The following is a 17,761-nucleotide window of genomic DNA, read 5'->3' as shown; positions in this document are numbered from 1 at the left end:
TTTGAAATAAAAACAAAATACAATAATTAAATGGAATAATTTTTAATACAGTTACAAATAAATATATTAGTAATGTATTTGTAAAAATTAAAAAAATCAATTATATTTGGATTTTTAAAAAAATAATATAAAAATGATAAAAATATACAATTTAATAATATAATATTAACCATAAATTTAATATTTCATTATATTATATTCATATATATATATATATGTGTATAAGAATTAACAACACAATCTGATTTATTCACATAAAATATTTTACATATATAATATAATACAACAACACAATTTTTATTTTATAATAAAACTTATATGTATAAATATATATATAAACACAACAACTTAGAAGGGCATATATCTTCTGTTCTCTTTCATTAAAGATAAAGCACGCAAAAATGCTCGATAATCGATTTCTAAACGACCACCTCTTGGTATAGAAAAACATTTGTGCATAGCATCCAGTTCTCTAATAGTAATTAGTTCTAGCATACCTCTGATAGACAAAGCTTTCATCAAACTTTCTTTTGAGACTGTACCAATATTTTCTTTATCGAAATTCTAAAATTTAAGAAAAAATTATATGTGTGTGTGTAAAGATATATAATTTCAAATCCAAATGAAAATTATTTAAAAAAATTATATCCATTCATATTTAAGCATTTGATAAATATTATGAAATATTAATTATCTGATATTTGATTCATTTTTAAATATATAATCTAAAGATTTTAAATAATTGTATAGTTGTATAGTGTTTGTATAATTGCAGACCTTGAACAATTCTTCGAGGTTTGGTTCGTGTAGTCTGCTTAATTTGTCTATTGCTACCGTTGCCATGTGTCTTTCCTCGAAATTTAAGAATGTTTTAGGGGAAGCTTCTGAAGGCACGTGTTGCACAGGCACTAAAAGTGGAGCCCTTTCTAAACTTCCCGTAGTAACAGCTTCTTCAACAGTTTCCCCAAATTTGACATAATCTACATAATCTGGCCTGCAAAAAAAAATAATATATTGAAAATTGTTAAACGATATTTTAATCTCGTTTGATCAAATATTGTAAATACCTGAAAAATTAGATCGATTTTATTAGAAACTATAATTAGAATCTTGAAAACATAGAGGTTAAAATATTTATAATCACTGATTATAGAAAATATATATATATACATATCTATATATATGTATTAAATGTACATATGTAATATATATTGTATACCTTAAAGGCGATTGAAAAATGTCCATAATAGTTCCCATTTCTGTGCAAGACAAATTACAACGTAGTTGATCCAGCCCTCGCAGAAACTCTGTTCTTTTTATAACATGTTCGTTATGTACGTCATATTGACGCATAAATTCGATAACCTTCCCATGAAAGTAAAAATATTGAATATAAAGGAAGAATATAAATATATTCACATTTTATGCTTTACCTTTATCCTTTCGCGCACAACTTTCGCTTTAATTTTGGCTAAAATTAAAAGGATATTTGTTTCATCATCTGTGAGTACCAATGGCGGTTTTTCAGCATTTATCAGTCTTTTTTCTTTTAACATAGAGTTATATAAAGGTTCCTCAATTGGCAAAGCTTCTAATTCTTTTAAAAACCAATTATAATTGAAGCCTAAATCATTATTATATCTCTGCTCTAATACAAATTGTTCTTCTTCTGAAAGTAATATAGCAGCAGTCGTTAAAACTTGGCGTAATTGTGAACGCGACACATGACCTTTATTATGCCTAAAAATTAAAAATAAAAATTAAAAAAATACTTTTTTTAATAATGTGCGTGTAATATGCTATGAAATAAAAATAAGCATACCGATCGTAATCCTTGAAAAATTGTTTTATCAAAATTCGCCTTTCATTGACACGATACCGAATTTTCAATAATGTTTCCTCGCAAAGATCTCTTTTGCTTTTTTCTTGGCATTGCCAATCTGAGGTTCCTTTCCGATTTAGCTCCTCTATTTCTTTTGGCGGTGATTCAACCTTCAAATTCGGTAATTTTTCAAGTTCCTTCACGGTAAACACTGTGAATGAAACAGGGACGAAAAATAAAAATAATAAATCAATCACACAGTGTATAAAAAAAAAATACCTTTATCAATATCATCTTCAAATGTACGCCAGCATACACGATCTGGATCATTTGGATCTTTGTAAAGCGCAATGAGCGAGTCAATTTCCGTTTCCGCAAGATAAAGACGCCCCAAACTTGAAACCTGAAGACCATCCAATCCTCTTCTAAAATTAGAAATTGTCGTTTTACCCGCATTCAGAGGATCAAAATCCTATTATCAATTATAACCGTTAATTATTTATTTACTATTTGACACTGTTTATCTATGAGATAAACAAATTTCAAATATGAATTCTAATATATTAATATAAATTGTATACATATAAACTATAATATAAACTATAACATAAACTAAAAAATATTTTCAAAGTATGAAAATTAGATTTTTATTGTACTAAAATTATATTATTTTATATAATATTAAAAAAGAAAGAAAATTTTATTTACAAATTATTATCACCTTAAAAAATTCCGAAATACGTATTCGATTTTCTAATATATGTCTTTGAATACGTTGAATTATTTCCATCAAAGGCATTGTAGTTTTTTGTTCTTCCATCACCGGATGAAATACGGTTTGCTTTCCAAATACTTTGCTTGGTATAACTCTACCAATTTCCGGCCTCGGAAGTTTCGGTAATTCAGCCGTGATAATTCGACCAGGAAATTGATCAAGAAATTCCTTTTAAATAAGTAAAATATTATATCATAATTTGCAATTTATTTGTTAATAAAATAAATTAATCTTTAGTGATGAATAATAAAGCAAAAATAAGTATTCATAAAATATGCAAGGTAAAATATTACTCCACCAAGAGCCAGCATTTGATGCTTATCAAAATATGATTGAACTTCGTCGATCGCCTTTAAGAAAGCCACATAATTAATCGTATAAGCATCTTTTGCGAATCTTTTTACAAGCAAACAAAATTCCTCGGAAGCAAGAAGAATATCTAAAAATTTTAGGATTCGTCCGAAATGCGTGAAAGTTACGGTTCCAGCATTTTTTGAAATCTAGATAAAAAAGAAAATAATAAAGATATTTATCATTCAAAGATAAAAATATGAGACATAAAATGCGTTAATTTTTTTATTAATGATAAAAAGTTATCTTTTACGTACCAATTCGTAATCTTGGAAATAAGGCCTTAATATGAGTTTTCTTTTGTTTACAAGAAGGGCAATTTGAGTAAGTATAAGACATAATTTTCGAAATTCCGTTGCACTTAATCGATTTACATGTTCTGGATCTTCCCATTCCAATCCAGTTACAAGTGGTTTGTTTTTGTCAAATTCAGGAACTATAGGAAAAAACTATTCTTTTTATTTAATTCTTTTATTTAATGTGTCACGTTAATAACTCATGAAAAAATAGTAATCAAATACGAATATTTATGAGAGAAAATAAATTTTGTCCCAACGATGATTCATTTAACGGTACCGAGTGAGGTATGTTGAATAAATACAAATTCTTTTCATATATTCAAATTTTCGAAATTTACTTTCTCATTACTTCACTATTTACTTTATTTTTAATTATTTGTTTTAAATGAATAATAAAATATATAAAATAATATAATTATTTATGTATACATAATATATATGATACATAATATATAATAGTTTATAATAAATTTGTAATATATATATATATATATATATTTACTAACATTCTAATATTATCTAACATTCTATTAAATTTAAATTAATCATACCACTATTGTGAATTATTTCGCAAAACTGTGTGTAAAATATTCGACCATCTTGAACACGAAAATAATCGGCTAAGTCACAAATTTCTTTGTCAGATAAACCAATTTGATCCTTTAGTGGGCCAGCCAATACCGAAATAAATTTTGACTCTGTGTATTAATAACATTATAGTTCATATTCAAATTTACAATCTTCATTATATAATATCTGTAAATACTAAGTACATATCTGTTAAAAATCAATAATAAAATACAAATATAATATTGAATAAAATTTTAATATGACAATTTAAAAAATATGTGCAATTGAAAAATATAATTAAAAATGTTGTATGGAAAAAATTGATTATTAAAATTAAGGTGAAAATTCAAAATTATTATACTATATTATACTATTATTTATATTATATCATATTATACTATTATTATACTATACCTGAAATCAAAGAATTATTATTAGGATCTAACGGTTTGTAAAAGTCCCATAAATTAAAACCCACGCGAAATATTGCCGCTCGTATTTTATTACAAGTACGCCAAACATCTTGTAGCCTCAAAATCTATGGATTATTTATTAGATATGAAAAATTAAAATAAATTTTTCCTTACATTATTTCTTATTTTATAAAAAATAATAAAAATCTGACTTTACCTTTTGTTCAGGCATTTCGATAATTGAAAGAGAAAATATTCAAAAATTATATCATTACAAAAATTTTATTCTATCTAAAAATTTTACGATTCGCGAACTGTACTTCCATATATAAACAAAAAACAAACGTTAATTGATAAAAATATAAAATATCCATTCAAAAAATAAATTCAATTATTTGATTATTTGTTATATGACTATAAATATTAAAGAAAAATATTTTAAATAAATAAATAAAATATTTAATTAAATTTGGCGAAAGGATAAATAAATATCAAATAAAAAGAACGTTCTATTGTAATTATTATTACAATAACGAGTAAATAATAATATATAAAGAATTTAAAATACGAAAAAATTTCTTAATTAATAATAAATATTTTATTTTAATACTGTTTAAAAATTTTATTTTATTATATATAAATTTACACAGTATATTTTTATATCATTGAATGACTGAAGTACATACAACGACATCTAGGTTGATACTAGCGCCAACTGTTAGCGTCTACAATGAGAACGCTGAATCAACGGTAAATATTTCCCGCTTTTATTAGATATCAACATGAAAATGAAATCTCATTTTTATTTAATCATTTTAATAAACATTGATACTCAAGTAGTAAAAATAAAAATATAACAATACAAAATTATTAAAATAATTATATCAAAATTAACTTAAAAGCAATATTTTATTGATTTCTTAGAAATTATGCGCATAGAATTCTGGGAAATGATATTGAATGGAGCTGGATCTTCTCTGAATTCTTATTGGCTGGCATATATTACTTAGCATTTACCACGAATCTTATTGGCTCTACATTTTCGCTCCATTCTCCACACAAGGCTAAAATTTTCGTATACATGCCATTATATTCACTATTGCCCCTTAACATCACTAAAATACTCGGCAACATCGATTGGTATAATAGGAGCGTAACAATGTTTTAAATTATTGGTAATTCATTGTTTTCTTGAAATTAAATTTTTTATGATAATTTATGTTCTAAGCAAAATCTCTTTCTAATTAATAATTATTAAAATATTTAATTATACATATAAATAAAATAAAGAATCAATCAATTAAAAAAGATTATTTAATATTAATCATTAAATAATCACAAATTATTTTTGATAATAGAAACTATTATTTTTAATTTTCAAAATTTTATTTAATTTTATTTTATTATATTTAAGTTTAAGAAATAAAAAATTAAAAAGTAATTATACTAAACAATGTTCTGTGAGAAAAATATTAATTTCTTTTTGTTACAATTGTATAAAGCTTGTTATAAATAATATAACATATTTGAAAATTATTAACTAACCTGGTATTATGTACTAAAGGTACGGTACTGCATGATGAAATCTGATTGGCTCAGATACCTATTATGGGGGAAGTAAAAGAGATTCCATGATGCTTTGCGCGGAATCTCCTGAGTCAAACTGAGCGCAAGTCGTACCTCTCCCTTCTCCATTCGGCGGCCGATCAGTACGGACGTGAGAGTGTTGTTAGCTCGTGTAGTGTATTTAATTACTACGTTAAAACGCGATTTATAATTGTGTTTTAAGTGTTTCATAAAAATAATAAAAATAAAATATAATAAACTATGGCCGATCAGGAGAATAAGGACTTCAGCGAAGATATTGCCGATCAAAACTTCGAGCAGAACGGCGAAGCAGAGAACGGCGGCGGGGACGCCGCAGAAAATGGCCAAGAATCGCAAGAGGAAAGGTAACCCTTTTCATCTTTAATATCGATCTTGTGATTAAATAAAACGTCGTTTTACAAAATTATCGATTTCGATTCACTTGGTACTTAGAACGCGCGGGAATATAAAGCTTCCAAACGAGAGTTGCTTTGTGCGATACGATTGTCGCGATGACAAAATGGCGGATGCGCGAGGTCCCGAAAAATTGTAATCCGTTCCCATCAATTCTAAAGCGAGCGTTCCTAGTATTGCAGTTAACTTCTTTTATATTGCTGCAGTATAAAGAAATCCTAGGTATCAATCATTTTTTCTAAAACCAACAATAAATAACAATAAAAGGAAGTGAGTCGGTCAAATTGAAAGGAATGCCGGCCGCAAGTTCAGAAAGGGCGCGCCCACGCATTGTTGTAAAGTTTATAAAGAAAAAATAAATTTTTATGCTTAATCAAAAAATTTTATATATAGATTTGATACACTTTGCTTGGGTACATCTTTTTTTTAATTTTTTGTCACTAATACATCGTATCACGTCCTCGTGTTTTTCACACACAACACGCATTTATGCGTCAAATCAGAACGTTAAATAATATATCATAAATGTAATGAGTATATAGATTATTCAGGGAGGGTAATGCGTAATGATCTTTGGTTATTTAGAATTGTCGTGATGTTTATTAGAATTATTAATAGATTGTAAGAATTTTTGGTGGTAGGGCAGAGCACTTTGCCTTTCCCCTTTTTCAGCGTAACGAGATCTCAAGCTGGACGATTTGCTCATCGACGAATTTAGATGTCAATGTTGATGTACGGACACAGTCTATGTAAATATTTTGTAATGTCGCATATACGTTCGTTTTTACTTTCTTCTACTATCACAGCATTTTTAGTCTATACCTAAGGGATTCGACTTTTTTTTTTCTTTATATCCCTACAGCTTTGGATTATCACAAACTCTTACATAGTATGGGGTATGTTTTTGCAATATGGGTAAGCTACTTTAGATTGTAACTTGTAGAACTACTTGAATTGATACTGGGAAAGAAGATGTAACCTTCAAATTTATTAAAATACATAATTTTTATATTTGTTATAAAATTTTTTATAAACAATAAATAAAATACAAAATTATATTATCATTATCATACATAAAACAAAATTTGGAGGTATGCTTCCTCTCACCCAAATACCAGAAGTACAAATGCGTGTTAAAGGATGTGATATATATGTATGAAGTAACAAAAAATAACTTAAAGCTGGCATTTTCTTATTTATTATATCAGTCTATTATACAGTAAAAGAGAAAATCAAAAGTAAATATTGCATGTTCTTTATTGCAAAATTATAATAAGGTAACTATATACATATATGAATAATAAGTATCTTAACTTTATAAGTGCTGTTGTTGCGAGGTATACATTTATCTGTTTAAAATTTTGTAATTTTGTGTAAACTCCTTATTTCTGCTCTCCTTCCTAGTTAATTCTATTCTAGTTTTGTAAATGATAAAAAGAAGTTATTTCATCAATGATAAAAATTTCTACACATTACGCAAATAATAATTGTAATATTTTTATAGAGCATAAACTTTGAAATGCATTTTTGGCCAGCTGAGTCTTCCTCATTGATTCATTGCAGCAGAATTCTGGTTAGTCAATTCTTCATGATTGACAATATGTACGCTTACCTGGGATCTGTGAACTGAACCGTGAAGCCTTATGATTGACTTCTGAGTCTGAATTATTGTGAGAAGTCTACTTCAAGTTCAAGTCCGTCATGTTTCGTCACAACACAAGCACTGGAAGTCGAGTCAATTACGTCAGATCAATAAGTCTCGCACAGACACACACTTGCCTGCTGGGTCACGCGTAGAGTAATTTCTGATCAGATGTCAATGCTGTTTGGGCGTGATCAAAGCACAGAGTCACTAGGGCCAATGCGAAAAACTCCTATAGGTCGGAATGCCATTAACCCAGTTTATGTGGCTTGATCTGCAGGTGGCAAACGACCCAGTGCGATTATGGCGGGCGGCTCGCAACCGGCTAACCGTGACCCGACCAACAACTGATTACCGGCGAGTGACTGGTGCCTACGGTATTTATCACCAGCCCTAGATGATATATGAAAAGATCAATCTAAGTACAGACAACTATCATCACACTGCCAGAAAAGTGAAAAATTGCAGCTTATTATATTTGTGTATGAAAAGGCTGAAAAGCATATCAGGACTTGAAATATAATATTTTGCTGATGAATAAACAAAAAGAGAGAAATACTATACATATATAAATATACTATAAATAAACAAAATATTATGTGCATATAGATATTTAAAAAATATCAAGAAGTGACCATCATTAACTTGTAATATGGAAACAATTTTTTTAGCTTTTTAATAGAGTTGCAGTCTATCTACCATATGTCAATTCTTTGGGCCAATCAGCAGTCAGAGTTCAACTTGGAAAAGATAAATTTTATTTCCTTTAGGAGCAGCTGTATGTCAACTGGAGTTATAACTATTGTTCGGGTTCACATGAACATCGTGAAAAGTACTTTGCTCTCTCAATGCGTTAATTTTTACATATCTACTTTTTTCCAAGTTTTTTCCTTTAATTTTTGTTGATAAATATATTTATCTGAAGTTCAAATCAAGGTCTATGTGGTGTGCAAAGCAGTCTTCTCATGGTTGTTTCTCATAATCCTGTTTTTTTTATTAAGGACAAACATAATTTTCATACAATAAGATTATATCAGTGAGTTCATTTATTCTAGGTAATTTTATGTCCTTATTAATATACATAACTATCAAATTAAGATAATTTTATTCTCGCAAAATTATTTATTCCAAATTTTAAAGTAGACATTAATGTAGGTCACTTAATTGATTATAGATTAAATTTACATGATTTATATATACATGAGTATATATTATATATTTATATACATAAGAAGCATTTAATAAATTACGTACATTACCTATTGAAAAAATTCCTTACCAAAATGTCTTTTAAAAGTTTATCCAGCCCTTTTTCCAAATAATATATTATTGATCTATTGCATCTCTTATATATTGTCAATATTAAATTTTAATATTTTAACTTATATTCTAATTTTTCCAGGGGTCAAGTCAAACTCCTTTTTTCAAATATAAATGGAAATAATTTGTAACAAAATTTAAATTTTTGCTTCAAACTTAGTCCTTAAAATATTTATATAAATTTCAAAGATCATTATAATAAAATATATTACATTGCTTTGCAGGTCAACCGGGGGTAATCAGGATTCTTTAAATGATAGGTACATTTTTTTTATTATTGTTATTATAAATTTAGTTTTAAATTTTAGTTTTAAATTTATATGATAATAAATGTTTGTTCAAAAAGCATGCTTTTTAAATTCTAATAATTTTATGATTAGAAGAAAATTTTGTTTTAATTAAAATTAAAAATTAAAATATAAATATCATTTAAAAATTATTTATAAATGAATAGTCTTACATGTTATAATTTTTATTTAAATTTTTTTAATGATATATTTGTGGAACATCTTTAAAGAATTGATTATAAAAAATAAAAATGAAGTTATACAAAATATACAAAGATATACAAAAATGACTAAGACTTATTTATTAAGTTATAAGTAATAGAAGTTTATTCTAAATGCATTACAGCATCAAACTATTTTGATCTGAAACTATCTTATTTTATCTAATGCAAACTTATAATTTAATAAATGATAATTAATTAATTTTATATTTCTCTTAGTCTCTACAATTGATTCTTTAAAAGATGTTTGACAATATATAATATTTTATATAAAAAAAATTCTCTTAAATTGACTTAAATCAAATATCATAACATTTTTATTTTTTATAGGAAATTATTTGTGGGTGGATTAAGCTGGGAAACTACAGATAGTGAGTATTTTTTATTTGTTTATTTTAAAAATTATAATATTATTATTATTATATAATATTTATAAACTATGATGTTATTTTACTTAGGACACCTTCAGATGATATCAATCATATGAGATCAAACTTAATACTGAGTTTTCATAAAAATTAAACGGTGTAAATAATTAATAAATTTAATTACTAAAATTTTAAATAAGCACGTTAATTTTCAGAGGAATTAAGGGATCACTTTGGTACATATGGTGATATTGAAAGCATTAATGTCAAAACAGATCCTAATACGGGACGGTCGCGGGGATTCGCTTTTATTGTTTTTGCAAAAGCTGAATCGTTAGATAAGGTAAAATTATGAAATAATAAGTTGTATAAAAACAATATTTGATTAATATGATGATAATTATGACCAGTTCTGCTACTGAAATCATTTGAAGATATTCCAATTTCTGAAAAAAAATTATTTGCAGATACCAATTCTTAAAATTATAAAAAAATAAATTTTCATAAAAATCATTTATATTTTAGATTATGGCAGCTGGTGACCATGTAATTAATAATAAGAAAGTCGATCCTAAGAAAGCAAAGGCTAGACATGGTAAAATTTTTGTTGGTGGTCTTTCGACGGAATTGTCGGATGATGATATCAAAAATTTCTTTTCTCAATTTGGAACAGTAAATATTTTAATTTTTTCTATTATAAAAATTATTTATTCTTTAGAATATAAAAATATAATGAAATTAAATATTTGTTGTAGATTGTTGAAGTGGAAATGCCATTTGACAAGACAAAGAACCAAAGGAAAGGATTTTGCTTCATTACTTTTGAATCTGAACAAGTAGTAAATGAATTATTGAAAACACCTAAGCAGACAATCAATGGTAAAGAAGTACGTGTAGCATCGATAAATGAATTAATTGATTTTAAAAAAAATTATACAGAAAAAAATATTAATATATTTGGATAAATTAAATAGGTTGATGTGAAAAAAGCAACACCAAAACCTGATGGCATGGGAGGTATGCGTGGCGGTGCTGGTGGTCGAGGCGGCCGTGGCGGAAGAGGAGGTAGAGGACGTGGTTTTGGTGGTCAAGGTGGTTGGGGCCAAGGTGGATACGGAGGAGGTTATGGCGGCGGTTACGGACAAGGCGGTTATGGCGGTGGCTATGATGGATACGGAGGAGGCTACGATTATTACGGCGGTGGGTACGGCGGCTATGGTGGTTACGACTACAGTGGATACGGTAATTTTATTGATTATTATTAAAAGAACTTACACGCGCTTATCGCTGTGTAGGATTATAATGAATTTAATTTCACTTTTTTCTAATAATCAGTAGCAGATGATTTTTTGCTGCTACCGTCCCAATGTATTTGGCAAACAACATAATATTATAATTATTACAAGTATTATATTTTATTTATTATTTATTTTATCCTTTATGCATTTTATTAATTTTCTAATATTTTAAATAATATAGATTTCTATTAATATTTAAAATCATTAAAATTTTTAAAATATCAACTGATATTTATAAATCATTAATTAATATCAACCTGATATATTATATATATATAATAATTTTTTTATTATACACATAAACCTAAATTTTGTATAAAGTAATTTTAAAACAAATTCTTGTTATTAACTATAATTTAATATAATATATTAATGTTTTTTTATTAAAATACTTATATATTATAACTTATATATTATTGTTATTGTTATTATATATTTTCATATTTTAAATTTTATTAATAACAAATATTTGAATTTTTTATGATTAATTTAATTTAATAATTTCAAATTAATAATATTGAAAAATAATTTTAGATTGAAACTATAACGAAATATTAATATTTAAAAAAATTAATCTTTTTATCTTTTCAATAAATGTTTTGAGCTATATACATATGGGACGAGTTTAAAAAAATAATGATCAAATTTTGAATAAGGTTTTCAAAATTACCTGACACGAAGTTTTAATTATCCATACCTCCTATAAAATTTTTCTTTAAGTAAAATTTTATAGAAAATTTTTTATTTATATTATATAAATTTAAATTATTTATCTTGGTATAGTATAATATTAATTTAATATTATATAAATTAGTATAAATTATATTAAATGATATAAAATTAATGTGATACGATTAATACTGCAAATTGAGCGCTGGTTTGCAGATAAATCAGCGGATTTTTATTTTTAATATTATTTATATTAAATTTTAAGTATTGAAAAATTAATTATAAATATAATTAAATAAATGTAAAATATATATATTTATATAAAATTAAGAGAGTAAACCAGCAGCTCATATATAGGAACTACATTCGGATTATGTTCTTTTGTTTTAAAATATATTTTACATTTTTATGTTATAAAAATAATGTATAGTATATATTGTATAATATTAAAAAAAATAACATAATCCGAAAGATAAACCCCTACTTCCAGAGGGTTGGCTGTTTTTGAGCTGTGATCAAATAATTTATTAATTCTAACAATTTCCTAAGTTAAATTTTTTAATACCTTATTAATATTTAATTTATATATACATATATATACACACATACATATGAACGACATTAAATTCAGGAAAGCAGGATATCATATAATATGTAACAGTGAATGTGTGAAGATAAATAAGATTATAATTTTTTAACATTCTTTAAAATATTTAATTTCTTTATATATATTTAATTAATATAATATGCAGAGCTGGAAAGAAAACCAGTAAAAAACATGCAAATTTGGTTGTTTTCACTAAATACGTTCATAAAATAACAAAATAGATATATAGATAATTTAAATAATATTAATTAAAAATGTCATTTACAGATAGTATATATAAAGAAGAGAATAATGCTGTTCTATTAATCTTCTTTCCAGTTCTGCATCTTATAATCATTTTTTTAATTCTTAATATTTATTAAGAATTACTACAATAAAAAATCATTTTATTAATAAAATATTATACAAAAAGTATTGATTTCATATGTTCATTGATTAATGTCAATGAATTCATGAAATAAATTCTTTTATATATTTATTATAACTCTTAAGTTCTGTAGACTTGCTAACTTCAACACATATAGTCACTGTAACATAGTTATATGTGAACTTTAAATGTGTGGAGAACATAAAAGCAAAACTTATACAGGACAATGTCGTATGATATGGTATATTAAACCTCCAATCCTTGCTTTCAAGTCCTGCCACGTAATCCTAATGTGCATGCTTTCACATATTTCACATAACCACTTCATTCATAAAACTAACACACTCTTTAAACGATAATAATTATCAATACTTGCAATAATTGTGTTTGATTTTTTTTTAATTATGTTTCATTGTTTTTAGTATAATTTTTTTTTTTCATAAGAGAAAACAAAAAAATGAATATTGTTTTCATTATAATTTATAAAATTATTTTCTGTTATATATACTAAATAAAAATAAATCTTTAAAAACACAATAGCAAGTCCACGATAAACTTACATATATATCTATTTGCGTGTTCGACCCTGCACACACTTTTTTCCTGGGACTGTGGCAAATAATTATAAATTATTACACTAAACTTTTTCGTCATAAGAAGTTTAAGTGCATGCCACTTCATGTTAACGGTATAATAAAATCATAGTATTTTTCGATACATAAGTTTATGAACAGCCTCTGCACTAGTATTACATATTAAATGTGCAAACAATAAACCCTTTGGAAGATAAGATTATTTCTTAATATTGTTGAATATTGTTGAATATTGTTTTAAATTCATATAATATACAGATTTAATATAATTTGAACTATATTTTTATAAGAAGAAATATTTAATATTAAAGTTTAAATTTAATAATTTTTTTTTATAATATAATTGTATTTAATATATATTATGTATTAAATATATTGTACACCGGCGATCATTATTATTATTATCATAGATATATTATTCTATAAAAGCACAATTGCCGGTTTATACTGACCCCATTTGTCTCTTATACCGTGTGTTCCATGAAACGCAGACGGCTATGGCTATGGCGGTGGTAGTTACGATGGTGGCTACAGTGGTGGGCGCGGTGGTGCACGCGGTAAAGGTACGCATTAGCGTTCCTTCTCTATTTTGTATTCCCGAACGTGTCCTCTACTTTATTAGCAAAATTCCAATTTCTAAATTCACATTCATTCATCAAATATTTTTCATCAACCATACTACTTTGCATCTTATTTTCGTTTATGTGATTCCTTCATCATTTCCCTTTATTTTCTTTCTTAAGTATGTGTGTACATGTACGTGTGAGCATATGAAATTTTTTACATTTATAGTTACGATACTAATAAGAATAAATTTTCAGCAATTATGGATATATATTATTAAGTGTATCTGTATACAAATACTTTATTTTTATATCATTTTTAATAATATTTTTATTTTATTTTTTCTTATTATATTATATACTTGAATTAATATCTATTTATTCTAATTTTTTTAACCATTTTTCAGAAATTTGTAATTGAAATATTTTATATAATTTGATAGTTTTCTAATACATACAAATATTTTTTAATGTTCTTAATAGTATCATAATCATCTAACAATTTTAATAATGAATTTGTAAGCACAAAAAGTATTAAAAGTATTAATTTTATTAATTTTAATAAAAAATGCATATAAATTCATAATTTATTTGAATTAATTTAAATCTTTATGTTTAAATTATAAATGCTAGTATTTTATTTTAAAATATTTTAAATTATATTTTTTGCACATTTATTTAATATATAATCAAAAATTTAATTGTCATAATATCGCTAATGATATAGAAATATAAATTAAAAAAAGTTTCATTTGAAATTTTTCATTTTTAAGATTTAAAATTATAATATACTAATAAATTATTATATTTTTTTTTGTATATTTTGTATATTTTTGAATTATTATGAAATATATATTTTTATAGATATTAATAATTAATAATATAGATTATATTATGAAATATATATTTTTATAGATATTTTTCTGAAAAAAATATATATAGAATAATATTATTTTGTGCATACAACTCAATTAAAATTAAAATTAATAATTAATTAAAAATTATTTTTCATGCTGATACTAAATTCATTTCATCTTTTTCATTTTTCATATCCTTAACCTTAAACATTTCTGGTTATTCAAAGCAATTTAAATTATTATAATATTAATGATATATTAAATTATGTTTTGATAATAGTATATAAGAATTATTAATATAAGTTTAAAATAAAGCCTTAGCAAAATAATTATAAACTATTTAAGTAAGTTGAAATTTTTTAAATATACATACAGTGTAGCAATATGAAGATTTCAGTATTTCAGCATATGCAGATCCCAGAAATGTGTAAGGAGAAAAGGAGAGTATGAATCAGAACGCAGCCTTGCAGCTTACTACCTTAGCCTGTAGCCTCTATGTAGATTCTTCGTAGTTTTATATCCATTACGTTAGTCTGTATATCTATATATATTATTTCGTATTTTATTCTGTTATTAATAGAAGTGTGCGTGCGGTAATTTCTACAAATAAATCGTTTTGTAGTTAATCTTTTCTAATTTCTCCAAAAAAAAAAGAAAAGAAAAAAACTACGGGAAGAAGAAAGCGGAGAGATATATCCAAGTTGCTGGACTAACGTACATCGTGGATATTGTTTCAGGAGGCTCAGGCTACGGCGGAAAGCAGAGGGGAGGTGGTCGTCAGAACCAAAGGCACCAACCCTATTAATGGAAATCATTCATTGCGACCGCAATGCAATTCGCATTGTAACCGCTGGTGAGTCATCATAGCTTCCTGACATCTATAAATTCAACAACCTTTCTTTTCCTTTTCCAGTGTCATTTATGTTGAGCATTATCAATGATTTCATGTGGTTCCACAATAAAGATATTTATAATAATATAAATATTACATATAAACAATATAATAAACATTTAAATATTTATTCTTCTTTTCAGGTTTCCTATCTCATCACTCGTTAAATCATCATTCCATTAAACCACGTCACTTTCAGCAAGATTTTCAACAACGCAGACTACTGCCGCAAAATAAAATGAATCATCAGGAGTCACGACAAAAACTGTAATAGCTTCATATTTTGCGTCTAGCAATACATCTGTATTATGGAGACAACAAAAGCAAACATATATACATATATATATTATATATATATAGGTACACAATGCTTTCTTCCATCTCTCGTTTACCCTTTTGTACAAAGTGGAAAATACTTCATATTTCACATTGGTCTCTTTCCTCATTTCATCTTATTTATCACTAATTTTTTACTGTTAGTACGTTACGTTATTCAACGTAAGGCAATTTTGTAACATAGTACGTTTGAAAAATATTAAAATTATATGCTGACATAAATATAAATACAGCATAATGATTATTTCAAATGTATGGATGATTACATCGATGATATGCCTTACGATGAGGTATTGTAACGTAATATTTTTGTGCAAATGGGAAAGCAAAAGATGATAGGAAATAATTTAAATACAGATATATTAGGAACAATCAAGTTTCTCATTCATCGCTTGGGACTATTAAAAAATAACCTGTCCCTATTTTTAACATTAAGATTATTTTAATTTGTCTATAAACTAAACTTAATAAGAGGAGATCCACTATAGAAGAGTAAGCAGGCAATGTACTTTTTACACGGCTACGATAAGACAAAAATGAAAAGTACCGAGTTGTTTATAATGATTGTGTGAGGTATGAAATAAGAGGTAAAAAGATTATTGCTTCCTTATTGGTAAGAAGAATAGGATAAAATAAATTCATTTTGTGTACATAATATATACCGCGTATGTTTGTATTTGTGTTAACCGATCCTAATAATTTAATTTTTGGAAAATGATATGTACACAATATTTCATTAAAATATAGTGATAAACATCTATACATTAGATTTAAATAAGACTGACACGAGGATTTAGTGAATTTGTATTACAAACAATATTTTGCTGATTCTACCACAGTACATGCATCGAGCTAGGTATTCTTTCAGTTTTTATTCTACACTCAAGAACAACACATGTACATTATATTTATATATCGATAGTTTCATTCTAGGCAAAGAACATCGTAATAAGATTTTTAAACTAAAAGAAAATATTGTATTTTTCTCAAATTCAACACTGTTCTATGTCACAAAAGTATTACATTAAAAAAAATTAGACAAAAAATAATATTGCCTTTTTTTAATTTCACAGTTTAAAATGAAATGTACAAAATACATTCTCAATGATATTAAATATTTTCATTGAATAGTATTGTATAAATTCTTATTGTCTAATTAAATTGTAGAAAATAAGATATATTTCAATTAAATTTTCTATTAATTAAGAAAGTATATTTCAATTTATTAAGTTTTATAATTTTTTATATGATTCATTAAACGATATTTTTTGCTTACTAATTTCTATTTAAAAAATATAGAGAATTTCTATCTTGATGTGTATATAAAATGGGGAATTTGATATTTTTACTTATCTTGTATTACAAAATATTTTGATCATTAAAGAATTTTTTAATAGCTTTAATACAGAATAAAATTTTACAAAATTCAATTGTATGAAAACATATATAATATAATATTAAAATAAACTATGAAATTTATTTTTAGGAGAATAATATATAAAAAATCAAT

At 25.4% G+C, this 17,761-nt stretch overlaps 2 protein-coding genes and 1 non-coding gene across 10 annotated transcripts; 2 read left to right on the top strand and 1 right to left on the bottom strand.

The window, feature by feature from the left end:
* Window positions 1–228: 228 nt before the first annotated feature.
* On the bottom strand, window positions 229–4,892 carry LOC107993157 (uncharacterized). The gene is made up of 12 exons (XM_028664513.2): window positions 4,448–4,892; window positions 4,232–4,355; window positions 3,799–3,945; window positions 3,206–3,384; window positions 2,891–3,097; window positions 2,544–2,765; window positions 2,102–2,294; window positions 1,823–2,033; window positions 1,434–1,740; window positions 1,220–1,365; window positions 778–994; window positions 229–564 (listed from the first exon to the last, which is right to left on the bottom strand). The coding sequence occupies exons 1-12, from the start codon at window positions 4,460–4,462 to the stop codon at window positions 349–351; spliced, it is 2,184 nt and encodes a 727-aa protein (XP_028520314.2). The 5' UTR covers window positions 4,463–4,892; the 3' UTR covers window positions 229–348.
* A 981-nt stretch (window positions 4,893–5,873) lies between these two features.
* LOC107993185 (RNA-binding protein squid) lies at window positions 5,874–17,300 on the top strand. Of its 8 annotated transcripts, none has more exons than XM_017049477.2 (10): window positions 5,874–6,182; window positions 9,418–9,453; window positions 10,032–10,072; window positions 10,285–10,412; window positions 10,595–10,741; window positions 10,825–10,956; window positions 11,044–11,269; window positions 14,095–14,166; window positions 15,761–15,876; window positions 16,059–16,154. In XM_017049477.2, the coding sequence occupies exons 1-9, from the start codon at window positions 6,058–6,060 to the stop codon at window positions 15,826–15,828; spliced, it is 975 nt and encodes a 324-aa protein (XP_016904966.1). In that variant the 5' UTR covers window positions 5,874–6,057; the 3' UTR covers window positions 15,829–15,876; window positions 16,059–16,154. The 8 variants fall into 8 exon arrangements, with proteins under 8 accessions (XP_016904966.1, XP_016904964.1, XP_016904963.1 ...); XM_017049475.2 differs by having other exon boundaries at window positions 11,044–11,311; XM_017049474.2 differs by lacking the exon at window positions 15,761–15,876 and having other exon boundaries at window positions 16,059–17,300.
* Window positions 10,455–10,522, top strand: LOC114576907 (small nucleolar RNA snR61/Z1/Z11). Its single transcript, XR_003696439.1, has one exon. It is a non-coding gene; the product is annotated as a small nucleolar RNA snR61/Z1/Z11 (small nucleolar RNA).
* Window positions 17,301–17,761: the final 461 nt, after the last annotated feature.

The sequence above is a fragment of the Apis cerana genome, linkage group LG7 (genome assembly GCF_029169275.1).
Source record: "Apis cerana isolate GH-2021 linkage group LG7, AcerK_1.0, whole genome shotgun sequence".
NCBI lineage: Eukaryota > Metazoa > Arthropoda > Insecta > Hymenoptera > Apidae > Apis > Apis cerana.
Note: the sequence above shows the minus strand (reverse complement) of the source record. Positions and strands in the feature narration are given on the sequence as shown.